Source organism: Haliotis asinina, chromosome 1 (genome assembly GCF_037392515.1).
Source record: "Haliotis asinina isolate JCU_RB_2024 chromosome 1, JCU_Hal_asi_v2, whole genome shotgun sequence".
Taxonomy (NCBI): domain Eukaryota; kingdom Metazoa; phylum Mollusca; class Gastropoda; order Lepetellida; family Haliotidae; genus Haliotis; species Haliotis asinina.
In genome coordinates this window covers 74210214-74225663 of record NC_090280.1, presented here as the reverse complement: position 1 = coordinate 74225663, position 15450 = coordinate 74210214, and the positions used below count along the sequence as shown (strand labels likewise).

The following is a 15450-nucleotide window of genomic DNA, read 5'->3' as shown; positions in this document are numbered from 1 at the left end:
AGGCTAGAAGAACTAAGGCACGTAACAAACTCTACGTGTATGTAAATACAGTCCATCACATACGCAAGCTTCATCACAATATGAATCAACAACAAGGTATATATGTTTACAAAGTCCCCGTTTTTCTCACTCGTATAAAATTCAACAGACATCATCAAACACAAACACACTATACATCATATACAAACATTAACATCATGAACAAACTTCAACCTTATGAACAAACATCAACATTAACTTCATCACGGCTGTATCAATTCTCTGCAACGTATCCATCCAAGGGACTGACGAGACTGGAGTTTCATATTTAATTATTTTGTTTCAAAATTGCACTTTCAAACATTAATTTTCAAACTTGATCCTATCAAATTGAATGACTTTGTGAATCCAAAAGAATTACATACGTTATCTCTTCGTAAACAAAACGGCAGTCACAGTTAATGTATCAACACTTTCCAACAATGGATGACTAGGACACGAATTGCACAGATACATCACTGATGTTTCGTCTCCACTCATTGGTCCTATCACTCTCCTGTTAGTTTTAACGAGGCCTTGGTGTCATTGGTCAGTCAGTTACAATGCCCATCACGGGTTGCTGACGAACGTATGGAAAGCCATGACGATTATCAGTCATAGAAGAATTCACCATTTTCATTCCAGTCATGTTTATCCTTCTCCCAACATCGCCGACATGATACGCGTGTTATGTACAATGTATTGCTAGTATACGTGTTTACTACTTCTTTACGCAGTTTCTAACATATATACATACACACAGTTACAAAAATTTTAATAAGCATGAGTTCGTCTCACAACTTCACTTGTAACGATTTTCGTCCCAGTAAACTGGAAATTCCACTTAATGAACTGGCAGAAAAATGTTTGGCAAAGGGGTGCTTAAAGACAACAAAAATGTTTGGCAAAGGGGTGCTTAAAGACAACATATATTTCTACTAACATTTCAAATTGTCCTGTAACTCTACCTGACTTTTGTGGGCGCGGGGCAACATCTATCAATATAATTACTAACTACTAACCAGATGTCCAGCTAGTTTACCTGTCTTATGTGGTTCAACATTATTTTTGCCTCCATATTCTGCTTGCCATTCAAACTGTCCAGCAACTCTACCTGTTCTTTTTCTGCCACTTGACGCAACATTATTTTTTCATGTATTTAATTCTAACAATCCAAAATTTCCAGCAGCTTCACCTGTCATCTCTGAGAATGGAGAACATTAGTTTTCCCTGCTTTTTCTACCAGTCATTGAAACTGCCCTGCAACTGTACATATCCTCCGTGGGGTGCTAGGCAACATAATCTTTCATGCACTATCTATGAACCATTCAAAATGTCCAGCTAGTCTACCTGTATTATGTGAAGCAACATTATTGCTCCCGTATTTTCTACCAGCCATTCAAAATGTCCATCAAAAATACTTGTCTACTGCGGGGCGTGGGGCAGATCAAAGTGTCAAACTACTTACTATTCCTGTCTACTCTGGGGCGTGAAGCAACATTTTTATTTTCCTGTACGTTCTGTTAACAATTTAAAAGTCCAGCACCTCTACTATTTGAATATGGGATATTGTTTGGATCTGATATATCCCCAGGAAACGGAGAATTTGAAACATTAGTAGGAAACACGTGGAATCCAGGGTGAATAATTGGAAACACGAGGGATCATAGATATCTATGGTAAACAGAGAATCGTGGATATTTCTTGGCAGCAATGTTGATAAAGAATTAATGTAATCAGGGCCTAGACGGGTCTGCCGAGTTAATCGCAATAACTCGTTCGTACTTCACCTCACCTTGACCCGTCAGTTAATCAAATAACCTGAGACAATGCATGTATCTGGCATTAAGATTAGGGGCATAAATGTTAAGGTCCAGAACATCAGGATCTGGGAATTTGTGAATCAGCAAATGAACCAAGTGAAAGATGCTTGGGCTACCAAACATAGAAATACTTTTATGCAGAGTAATACTCTACACGCCACTACAAAGAGTTTGCTTATAAAACAGTGTACAAAATAATACAAATACGGGTTATTTGTACAAAATTGCTCACATTTGTACATTATACTACATTATATACGTCAACATACTTACAGAGCAACACAGTTTCTCTAATACATGTTTTATACATCTTCCATGTTCTACTTGTCTACAAACACTATCATGCGCGAAGGTTTTTATACACAGCCTGACAACCTTTCGAATGAGGGTTTGTCGGGAAAAGTCCTTGGCATCGTTGCCATCGTAAAGGAACAATTATATGTCTCTATATCCCCTGATGGTGTTTTCAGACACAATGAACCTTTAACAAAACCGGTGTATATCAGATGCATGGTAGCGTAAACATATGACGTCTTCACATTGTGTGCATTATGACGTCATCACATGATGTGCACTACTCAAAGGTACACAGGGATTCCAGCTTCACTCAGGTGTTTTGGAGATTCCATTGGCCATATCATTTGCTTGATCCTCTGAAAAGGAGAAATGTTGGGTTTTTTAATGAAAACTCCATAGCATGTCATTCCATGATATTACACTTGATTACCATACAAGATTTTACCTTTATCTTTTCCTACTAACCTCTAAGAATGAATCTAAGTAGGGCTAGGTGAATACTGTTGACAACCTCTCTGAGCATGGGTGAATGTATTGTAAAATTACTGTCGTGCTGAGAGGGTACGTCCCGAATCATTTAAAGTATGATTTATCTAACCACGATTATCTAACCATGAAGAATATGCGTTCTTTATGGCTAGATTTATCCCCAAATGCGAACAGCTGAAGGGATGGTGTAAATCCAGCTTGGGTTCATGCAGGTAGCAAAGGTACTGTAAGTGCCCATGTTTGCTAACTGGTGATCGTACCTAAGTTGTTGGTGATCTTTTTTCATTGTGTAGTACTCTATTGTGCTATATATTTTAAGTTAACGTGCTAGTTTTAAATCTCTAACTGTGACGTTCGAGTTGTTTAAATGTCCATTGGCGACAGACTTTCTATCCTATAACATTATATCATAACATACATCATTACTTATACTTAACACATGATCTGCGGAGTCACGAAATGGCGGAAATATTGCCGATATGACTTTGAATTTTAACTCGCTCACTCACTGCCTGTACGTAACACGGTCGTATTGTATTACCGCACTCAACGGATTTTGTCTCGTTATCTACAGTTGTTTGTGTTAAATATTCATGATGGAATGTTGATAAATACATCCAACTGTTTCCATAGATACTGAATAATTACAAATCCCATGACTAAGTCTAATGGGGTTTTTTGACGAGCCGAATGGGTTTAAGCATCACCAGACCTTCTGTCAGTGGTGTACAAAAACCTATAGTTCATAAAAGCTCTTCTAAACCTGTTGTCACTTTGCCTATTGCATTGTGGGCGTCTCCCAAACTCATCTCCTGAAGACCTGGGTTGGAATGGTCCTTCGTAACCCATGCTGGTCGTAAGGAGTGACTTAACGGGATCGTCTCGCTGACGTGGTTGACACATGTCATCGTAACCTAGTTGCGTAGATTGATGCTGATGATTTTGGTCACTGGACTGTCTGGTCCAGGCTCGGTTACCTACAGACCGCCGTCGTATTGTTGGGATATTGCTGATTACGCCCTTTAAACAAACCACCAACCAAGCAACCATCTTATACCACTTCTCCGTGTAGCTATTACAGTGGGTCTTATAGTGTGAGTAATAATTATAGTTGACAGTCATGATATACTTGGGTTTCATCATGAACATACATTTCATGGCATGATTCAAACCTGTGACCTAAGACATATTATTTATGTTCAGCATTGAATATAAACTTTTACTGATTAGCTTACGTGGTACATGCGTAACAGCATGCGAAAATGTTTGGTGTCCTTAATTCAGCTGAATGTGTTGCGGGTGGTCGCACACACTTTCATTTTGCATCGCGACTCACTCCATTATTTCATATTAAGATATTCATTTGCTCCTATTCATTCTACTACTTCCAATCATGCAGTCGATAAGCAGAACACTAGTGAGAGTTGTTTTACATCACCTTTAGCAATACCACAGTATTATCACGACGGAGAATACGAGGGTTGTTAAAAAAAATAATGGCAACAAGATGCGCTTAGCACATTGTACTCATATGGGAAATCCAACCCACGTCTTCGGCTATTCGAGCCAACGCTTTACCCACTGGGATACCCCAGAATAATAAAGTCCTTCTCAGCATAAGACAGAATGTGCAAAGTTGCTTACAAAACCTCCCAGGCATTTTTTATTCTTGGCATCCCTTTCTTGCTTACGACATGCGTTGGATGCGTTTCGGGTCAGTATTTGTGTGTGACAGTTAGAACGGTATTGTGCCTGTGGCAGTATTTTCAGTATGGTAAATGCGAATTGTGACGTCACGCTATGATATTCATACACCTTCCATGTAGGCGACAGGGAATTGCAGTGATAGGATTGGCAATTGCGATTTGTGCGTCATTTCCTGTTTCGTATTCTGCGTCAAGGTGTCTTGGCGGCTGTTCTTCAACCAGCAGAAATGTATGACACGCCTGAAATATGTTTGCGTGTTTATAGCGCGCCGTTTAGCTTTCTTCAAACGGGCTTTAAAAATAACATTAAAGGTTACAAGAATGTGTTTCCCGTGTAAGATACAGGATCCCACTGTCTACAACCTAACATCTTGAGTTCAGGCAACACACACTTAAGTTGGAGGATGTTTTCAAATCTATTCTCGTGATATTAGAACTTCAATACATCCACTTGACAAAAATATGAAAGTCTAATTTCTTTTCGTAGCCCGACTTCAGGCTTTCGCAATAGTTATGAAACATTCGGATTGATAAAGCAAATATAATGGGCCCAAATCGTCATTGTCGTACCACTTTTGGCGGAAGGTTAATAATAATTGTTTTAATCAAATATGTGCTGCAAAACATGACATTATGTATCCTGACAAATTATGGGGTCTAGACGGCGTGTTCGGTTACTGACTGCAAGATTGCGAATGATTTGGCACACTGGCCATCGGGGTTAACACTAAATCAGAATGACATGTTCCCTGAGCATGTAGCGTGTGCAAAAACTGAGGTGACAGTGATATGTGAGAGCTGTGATTGGATGAAATAGTGAAAGACGTTCATCGTCTTTAAAAACACACATATCCAGTAATTAAAACTGACCACAATTGTAAGTATTTAGTGCTGTCACTTTTATCACCATGACATGCTTATTGAATGTAGAGATATTTTCCAGTACGGTAAATTTAGTGCGGAAACGGGGGTTAATGTGTTCAGTTTCTTGTGCTCGGAATATTGGCAGGATAAGTTAGCAGGAAAGTGTATTAGTTATTTATATTCTAGTTTAAAGGCCAGTGTGTACTCATGTGTACATGGAATGGCTGTTGACAGTGTAGGGGATATGTACAAAATATTACGTTGTTATGGAAGTCTATGGGAAAGCATTTGATGATGTGTAACTTATGGTACAAGGGACGTAACTCTCCATTTGACTTACACGCTGGCCGCTGACAAGAACTTAATATTTTACGAGCGCTTTACCCACCTCTGAGAATGATCCTGTTGTAGTGACGGCGTGTATAATGAAGTATATCAATATACACGCGATGGATGAAGACACTATCAGCCAGCCTACCGTAAGAGACCAGTACGGGTAGGTGTAGGTTCCGTACGACGGTTGAGGCGGGTTATACAGCGACAGGATGAACAGGGACTAAAAAAATAGATAAATATGTTTTATATACGTTCTTCTAATAATTTTCTATATTAGAAGAAAACATGGTCATCAATATCCCCCGCGACAGTCATGTCCTGAAAACACATACCCAATATGACTTCCCTATCAATAATGGTTACTGATCATGAGAAAATCTGCCCATTGTCCATAACGTCCCTACTGTCCATAACGTCCCCATTGTCCATAACGTCCCTATTGTCCATAACGTCCCTATTGTCCCCATTGTCCATAACGTCCCTACTGTCCATAACGTCCCCATTGTCCATAACGTCCCTATTGTCCCTATTGTCCCTATTGTCCATAACGTCCCTATTGTCCCCATTGTCCATAACGTCCCTATTGTCCCCATTGTCCATAACGTCCCCATTGTCCATAACGTCCCTATTGTCCCTAACGTCCCTATTGTCCATAACGTCCCTATTGTCCCCATTGTCCATAACGTCCCCATTGTCCATAACGTCCCTATTGTCCATAACGACAAGGGCAATAAATCTGTAACAAATGGTAACACGGTCTCCATTTTCCAACTAAAGGAATTTGTTGGAAAACACATCCCAAAGTTGATTTCCCTATCTATAATGGTTTCTGTAAATATCTGTTCCAATAATCTCGGACAAGCGGAAGCATGGACGGACGGAAGCATGGGCGGACGGAGCTCCAACGTGTAACACCCCCTTACTTACTAGCAGGGGACAATAAGTTACGCACACGCACATATCATTAAAACGTCTTAGAACGATACCCTCTGAGTGGAGTTTTCGTTTTAATTTTTTGCATGTTGTCTCTTTATATCTTTTGTGAGTGAGTACATCTGTACGCCGCTTTTATCAATATTCCAGCAAAATCACTGTGGGCGACACCAGGAATGGGCATAACTCATTGTAACTCATGGTACTCATTTGGAGAATCGAACACGGGTCTTCAGCGTGACGAGTGACGCTTTAACCACAAGGCTAACTCACCGCCCTTTCAATGGTTGTGAATCCCAGCATGCACAAACCACACAATCCCATGATGGACATCGCGAGGTTAACAGTATGTGATTTTTGTTCAGGAAGATAAATGTTTATATGCAGGAAGGCATATCTTTACCCTCTCCTGTAAATACCACAGACGCACACGCAAAGACGTACCAGCAAGAATATAGGACTGAGGAAGGTCCACGTGATCCTCCAAAAGGGCCCAGGGGGAGAACCAAGCATAGCCTCGATATCTTGACTGAACCTTTTCGTACCTGGGACGTAAAAGAGTGAGTGAGTGGGTGGGTGGGTAGGTGAGTGAGTGAGTGAGTGAGTGGGTGGATGGGTGAGTGAGTGAGTGAGTGGGTGGGTGAGTGAGTGAGTGGGTGAGTGGGTGGGTGGGTAGGTGAGTGAGTGAGTGAGTGAGTGGGTGGGTTTGGGTGGATGGGTGAGTGAGTGAGTGAGAGTGGGTGGGTCGGTGGGTGGGTGGGTGAGTGAGTGAGTGAGTGAGTTAGTGATCATTTATTTCGTACATGGTCATGTGGTCAACAGTAAATCATGTGCGATTAGACAAAAACATGTATATGTGTCACACTGAGAATATACTAGGAGATTATGTGTTCTTAGATATTTTGTGTTTTGATGGAAGTAGAAACACTTTGTAAGTGACACAACGTCTTAAGCGTCTATTCCTATTGCTTACTCTCGCTAATCGGTACATATTTGAACATGAGGGTAATTACGACACAGTATTCGAGTGAACATTTCACACGATACTCATTGCAAGGTGGGCATACTAATAAATACATTTCTCGTCTAATTCAGTCCCACAGGAACTACAATACGCAGTTTCATAGCCTTGGAAGTATCTGGACGAATTAACATTAAAATCAAGTACATTGCAGCGAAGTTTTGTCATAGCTACAAGACATTTTTCAAGATTATCTGTCTTTATGGTTGAACGGAACATCAGTGATTTGGATAAAGCTATATACTAAAACTATTCTTGATAATAAATGTCTTTACAACTCTTTTTAAAATTCTCAAGAAAACATTTTTGTTGACAACATCTTGTGCTATCCATACATAGTCTAAACTGTGTCTGAATATTAAACTAGATAATAGATACTCCATATCATATAGTTTTCGTAACATTTCATAACATGGTCCGTGTATGTCCATGGCTTCAACCCCATACGGATGTTGTAGATCAAACCATCGGCGATTTATTCCAATAACACGCTTTCAGCTGACGTATAAAATTTGCTTTAATTCTTAGCATAGTCTTAGTATACATGTTGTGGGTCAGGTGGCTTGAGCAGAACTGTGAATATGGATACATAGCTGACCATATATCCAGGAGACGGCTGCCGCTTCGAGGAAGACAACAAGCAGGATCGAGATGGGAGCTCCGTATGTGTCGAACAACTGAATGACGTAGATCCCTCCCTAAATAGAAAGAAATGTAATTCAATGGATTCGCGAGATTCAATAGTTTCAAAAATGATAAAGGTAATAGGTCTAAGAGTTTGGGTGTTACATTTGTGATTTAGTTCAATAACGACGTGGCAGTGAGCGAGTGAGTGAGTGAGTTGGGTTTGTGCCGTTTTTAACAATATTCCAGCAATCTCCCAGACGGGGACACCAGAAATGGGCTTCACACAATGTACCCATGTGGGTTATCCATCCCGCTTCTTATTGGTGACGAAGAAGGGTTAATGAATATCAGTTATAACCCGCGATCTGTAAATAATCGAGTCTTGACCAAGTGATCAACAACATGAGCATCGTAAGTAGATGTGTCAATTACGCCAGCGAGCGGTGGCCAGCTGGGCCCATTAGTTACGACAAGCACGTGTTACTGAATACCATTTCTAAACAGGATCTTCTTCAACAATATTTGCAGAAGGGAACTGTGACTGAGTACTAGTGTGGTGGTAGCTGTAGGTGGTGTTGCCGGCGTTGACGCTGGGCATTCACACTTACGTATGTGGTGGTGACAAGACCACCGAGGAAGCAGAAGAAGATTAGTCCCGCCACGAACAACTCTCGCCTCTTCCTCAACACGGGCCATTCGTCTAGAATACCAGTTATGATGGCCTCCAGGCCTCCAAACTGTAAATACACAAGTGCACATGTGTACCTTGTACCGCAATACGTACCATACTGTGGTAAGAGAGTACCGTTTCACTCTCAGTATTTACGTAAGAGAGTACCGTTTCACTCTCAGTATTTACGTAAGACAGTACCGTTTCACTCTCAGTATTTACGTAAGAGAGTACCGTTTCACTCTCAGTATTTACGTAAGAGAGTACCGTTTCACTCTCAGTATTTACGTACCGTGGTGTCGAGTCCAAGCGTAATCAACATGAAGAAAAATATTATGGCCCAGAAGGACGACCCCTCGATGGTTGCTATGGCTTCAGGATACACAATAAAGATCAGGCCCACATCTGTGAAAACAAGAAGGTATATTAACATCAAATTCTAGCACGACATTGTGTCATACTCAATTCTCATTGGCTGAGAGTTCATCAAATCCGTACTTTAATGTAGTTTGAGGACCGTTAATCAAAGTTACCGCGTGTGAATGCAATGAATCCGTTGACCCTTTTGTTTGTGAGTGAGTGAGTGAGTGAGTTTAGTTTTACGCCACACTCAGCAATAGTCCAGCTATATGGCGGCGGTCTGTAAATAATCGAGTCTGGACCAGACAATCCAGTGATCAACAACACGAGCATCGATCTGCGCAATTGGGAATTGATCACATGTGTCAACCAAGTCACCGTGCCTGACCACCCGATCCCGTTAGTCGCCTTTTACGACAAGCACAGTCGCCTTTCATGACAAGCATGGGTTACTGAAGGCCTATTCTACCCCGGACCTTCAGGTGTCTGTTTGTTTGTAAACAAACATGCCGGACATAGGCGACTTCTACTTCGGCAGCATGCTTGAGGTTTCCGAAGTTAAAAAACAAATGCTTTGAGGAAGAATTTCTTGAGTTACACTTTGCGGTCTTAAATCAGCAATAAAGGACTGCAAAATTGAAAATAGAGTAGCTTCTAAATCACTGGAAAGCTGGACCGCTAGTGCCGATGACGGAAAATGTACAAAACATTTGAAAACTTCAAACTATGCTCAACAAAATAAGTCAAGGACCATCCCAACATTCACTAAGTATTTTATCCATCATAATAGGAACTATAAACACTTTAATTTTGAAAATCGGGGTGGTCCTCAATTTTTAGTTTTTTATTTTCATTTATTTATTTTTATTTCTTTATTTTTTTAGGGGGGGGGGTGTATTTACAAAGAACATGTTTTTGAGTCAGAAAACAGCGAAAAAGCTTAATCGGTTAAACTAAATTGAAAATGAGCCCCAGGTAGACCAGAGATTCAGAACCTGAGGGAATCGTTATCTGGTCTGGAAATGAAGGTTTAAGTGACGTGCTCGTATATTATCTTCATGTTTTTTCTGAGATGTCATGAGATATGAGATACTTCAAAGTGGAAACATTCCAGATTGGAATATAGGTATGATTGTTCCACTCCATAACTCAGGAGATAAGGCAGACCCTAACAATTACATGGTGATTTTCATTTTGAACGTTATGGGGAAAATATTTCTTAGAAAAACTGAGGGCTTGGTAGAACTAAACGACCTAGTACATGTATCCGAAGCCCAAAAGGGATTTAGGTCTAGTTACTCTACCACCGACAATATATTCACTCTACAATCATTGATATTTGTGTAAACCAAATGGTAGGTTCTACTGCGAATATATTGACTTTAAGGAGGCCTTAGACTATGTAGAAAGAAACAGGTATTATATAAATTAGCATTGAAGGGTTGTTATGTGCTCCACTCTTTCTGTGAAAGATGGGGATTTCAAGTCAGTTTAGATATAACCAATGTTATGATATTCAGAAAAAGGAGGCACTATTGCTAAACGCGAAAGGTGGGTTCTAAACAAAATAATCTAAAACTAACCTCAGATTATAAGCATCTAGGTATTCCATTTCCATTTCATCAACATTGAAATGGGCAAAAAGCATGTCAAACGCTCGCAGCTCAAGCTACACGTGCAATGATACCTCTATTCTCCTTATTTCGAAAAATAGTTGCACATACTTTCCAGCGGCTTGTAAAATATTTGATAGCAAAGTTTCACCAATCTTATAGTATGGGGCTGAAGTTTGAGGGACAAGCAAGATACTTTGGACAGTCTACTAGTACTCGCCTTACTCGTCTTTCTTAAAAATGTGGGTTTTTTTAGATGTAAATGGAAATAGAAATATTGTTGTATGGTTCACCACGTGACATGTGTTCTGTCATATACAATTGTATTGTAGGCTTTGAGGCCGAATTACTGAATAAAATATCTATCTACCTTTCTGTCTGTCTGTCTGTCTATGCTGTCTATGCTATGTATGTATGTATGTATGTATGTATGTATGTATGTATGTATGTATGTATGTATGTATGTATGTATGTATGTATCAGTGACACAGCCCTGTTGAATAACAGAACTAATTGATTAGAGAAATGCAATACAGAGTTGCGTCGCCTTGGAGAACCAGGAGCCTACAGACCTGGGTTCGAACCCCGTTCATCCTGACAATGATAGAAGCGAGTGTGGTACACCTCTCTTACACCTTTCACATCGATTTGGGCCTCCACTAATATCACAACCAGGGATACAACTGAAACTCAAACATACCCGGTATTCATGACATATACAATAATATTACTTATATATCTTACCGAATACCTCAATGTTTATTTTGAACTTTTTGAAGCATGGCTATCGGATCATGATTCGTATACTTCAGCCAACCTGTGTGAATCAAACTATTCGAATCTTCTATCTTGCTGTTTTTTTCCAGTGGGTATTGTCTTAGTAAAGTCGCCGCGATGTCATTCCCCTTCTAAATATTCACAGGGACTACATTTGAACGTTTCGTGTAAATTTATGTATTGGAAAGAGAGTCAAATGTTTTCGTGGCCATCGGTAGATTTTGTAGACACACGAAAAAGAGATTTAGAGTTATCTCCCTTCCATTAATTTCCTTTCGCAAAACGTCGGTAATTTCCGTGCATCACGCATGACTTAATGTTATTCGAGATAAAAAAGTTACTACCGTGAAGTACCGAGTGAGTTGCTGTTGGCATCGGGGTATATTGCAATACACCTCGCTTGTACATTGAAAATATTAGAAGAGCGTTCAGCCAATCAGACAGCAACATTTAGATATGGGTAAAATAAACTTACTTATTTCCAGGATACAATCGTCGATGACCGTACTTCAAATATACAGACATACATGCATATACTGAGTCAAAAAAGAAACTTCACAAAATGTAATTTTTAAAAAATAATGATGATGCATCTATGCATCCGAAATGGGATCCCTATCTTTCGACTCTAGAAAAACGTTAGCAAAAACCACTCAAACCCATTTGTTCGTGTTGCATCTGACGTTAGTGCCAAATAAGGTTTTGCACGTGCAGTCGATCACGTGATCTTCGCAACGAAGTTTTTGCAATGGTCTCCAGAATAGAAAAAAAACAATTTTAAACCACAGTTCTAACGGCCCTTTAAACGCCACGATTGTCACATGTGCAACGTGAACATCCCCTTAGCATGTTGCAAGCGGGAGGATCAGTTATTGACGTCGCAAGAGCAGCCGTCGTACTGTGTATGACTTGCGAGGTCGTCTACAACAAACTAGCACCACTTCTGATCGCCAAAGGTCGGGTCGTCCACGTGCAGAAGACCGACAAATCGACCAACGTCACCTACGTGACAGATTTCTGCCGGCTACATGAACCAGGGTTGAGATGTTTAGACTGTCCAAAATCGGTTGCGGGCAGCCAATCTCCATTCTTGACGTCCATATCGTGGGCCAATACTGATATCAACGTCAACGTCTGCTGTGGGCCCAACGCCACCTCTGAAGGATCCAGGGAGACTGGAATCGAGTCGTCTTTAGCGGTGGATCAAGGATTACCCTCAGAATGGCGGACGGCAGGCATTGAGTCTGGAAACGACGTCGTGAACGGTATGCCCAATGTTGTGACAGATTCGGGGGCGGAACTTGCATGGTGTGGGGTGCTTTCTGTGGGAACAACCGTTCCCGACTTCTGGTCATCCGCAGAAACCTCACAGCTGTTGCTTACCGCGACCAGGTGCTCACCCCTGAACTCGTTCCTTTCATGGCGACTTATGGCCAAGGTCTACAGTTCCAGCATGATAATGCTCGGCCGCATACCGCGATGTTGACACAAAATTTCCTTCAAAACGCCGGCCATCGAGGTCCGCTGACCCTCGAATTTTTATTCTTGTGACTTGGCATTATGTATACCCATGTTTTGGAACGATGGTGTAGCCTAATGGAACTGATTGTGGTACTGTCAGTGTATCGAGTACATCACACATATGTCAGCAATGAAATAATAACAATTTAACCATCTTACCATCTCTTGTACTTTTATAGTGCCCTGAAGAAAGAATGTGAATTTTTTTCTACTGGTTATTTATATTGGTTGACATTTGCATTCTTCCATGACATGGTCTGTGTATGTTTCCCCTTGTTACATATACTGAGGGAAACAATATTCGATACAAAGCCTGTGAAGAAGCCGGAAAATAAATAAGGGAACACTTTTTGCGATCACTTATTTGTTTCACTGGGTATATTTTTAAAATGAGTGCGTGAGGTTAGTTTTGTCGTCCTGTTATACCAATATTCTAGCAATATTAAAGCGGGGAACACCAGTAACTGACCTCACACACTGTACCTTTGTGATGAATCAAACCCGGATCTCTAGCGAGAAGAAATGATTAACTGTCTATTGTCTGAAAATTGTCTGTTGTAAAATTGCTGACAGAAATCAAATAACTAGGAAAGGATTCATCCTGCTCAGGATTATTGCAATTATTATTGCAAACTGCAAGTACATTTATTTGGATGTCAATATTTCAAGAATATGTCAAGAATTTACAACAATAGTTCACCGGGTGAAAGAAGGCTGGCTTATACTCTCACCTGCACGTGCCACCTTGTCTATGTCCCTGTTCTGTGTCTCGGCCATATATCCAAGAACAGAGAATACAGCGAACCCTGCCAGGAAGCTTGTGAAACAGTTCACAGCGCTCGTTATCAAGGCGTCTCTGCAAGGAAAATACAGGTCATAAAACAACCCATTTACTCCATAAATACACCTGAAAATAAGTACCTCCGAATATATGGAGGTTAGGTCAGGGAAATGTTTGTTAGGGTACATCTATTTAATTGGAATTTTTACCATTTTGTTTTCCGCCCTGCTCTTGTTTCTAAGGCAACCCGCCCTTCTGACAAAGTTGTTGCAAAATTCCTGTCCACGAAGAACAGAAGAATATGAGATTGAGCAATTTCATAGCGTTGCTCAAACCCGTGAAGATCCACATGCCATAAGAAGCGACTATTCTTGCTGTAAGAGGCGACTAACGGGATCTGGTGGTCAGGCTTGCTGACTTGGTTGACACATGTCATCGGTTTCCAGTTGTGAAGATCGATGCTCATGCTCTTGGTCACCGTATTATCTTGTCCAGACTCGATTATTTACAGACAGCCGCTATATAGCTGGAATATTGTTGAGTGTCGCGTAAAACTAAAAACTAAGCTCACTCACTAGTGTTGTTCAAACTAGTTGACATTTGAAATTTAAACGTTTTTTGTATTTATTTCATGTGGAAGTTACACAATCAACCCTCAAACATTTCTTAATTGAATTTTTATATCTTCTTTTAATTCATAAGTTAGCTGCAATATAGGATGTTACCATGAGGATCAGAGCTGACGTGGCTTCAACCTCTGTATGTTACATAGAGAATCTCACCCGAGTGTCTCTTGGTATAAATATTTGTATATGTTTCAGTCGTGAAAACAACAGGTAGGTGTAAATGTTGTTGTTCATGGCACGAGTAACATCTTGCTCGACGGAAGCACGTGTAACTTACCAGTGAATTATTATCAGGAAAGTAGTCCGTCATAACCTGCCCCGAGGTCATCACCATGGAGTAGCCAATCACGGGATTAGAAATCGATCTCAGACCAGTCTGGTGTATAGGTAAGAGAAGCTATCTTTCAGGGCCTGCTTCATAGAGCACCAAGGTGGCCGTAAGTGATTTTGGTAACCGTAGTGCAATGCTAAAGAATGGGAGATACGGTGAACCTCAGTAAAGGTTGCTTCGTGAAAGGAGACCTGGTTACAATATATCTTAGAGAACTAGTGCCTCTGTCTAAAAGGTTTTCATCTATGAAGGCGATACTTTCATCGAAAAACTTTCATCTACGTGTAACACGCTTACAGAGATGATACTGTTATCTCAACAGACCTTACATTGTGACTACATGTACATCATTTGACCTATTCTGTGTTTTCACAACTTACTGATATCATTTTATATATATTTACACTCTCAACAAAGAGATAGATTTATTGGATGATTGACTGACTGACTGATTCATTCATTCATTCATTCATTACAGCCAAAGGCTACATAAAACAGAAATGGAACTACTGTCGATAACTCTTGAAATTATGATTCCAAATTTGGCAGTGATAGATGTTACCTTTTCGTATGTGCGTGATAGCGGTATACACATAAAATGTGAGTATCATCTGTATAAGAAGACATCCTCTACGAAGATGAACGTATCCTGTACAT

The 15450-nt window shown here is 40.4% G+C and overlaps 1 protein-coding gene across 1 annotated transcript in view; it reads right to left on the bottom strand.

Annotated features, from left to right (window-relative positions):
* Positions 1-2419: 2419 nt before the first annotated feature.
* Positions 2420-15450, bottom strand: part of LOC137282437 (sodium-dependent serotonin transporter-like) — a 49126-nt gene continuing 36095 nt past the window's right edge. Inside the window, exons 7-13 of the mRNA XM_067814189.1 lie at positions 13787-13911; positions 9077-9189; positions 8723-8851; positions 8086-8185; positions 6911-7011; positions 5586-5753; positions 2420-2494 (exon numbers count right to left, since the gene is read on the bottom strand). Of these exons, the coding sequence (XP_067670290.1) occupies positions 2420-2494; positions 5586-5753; positions 6911-7011; positions 8086-8185; positions 8723-8851; positions 9077-9189; positions 13787-13911 (811 nt within the window). The remainder of the gene's footprint in view (positions 2495-5585; positions 5754-6910; positions 7012-8085; positions 8186-8722; positions 8852-9076; positions 9190-13786; positions 13912-15450) is intronic.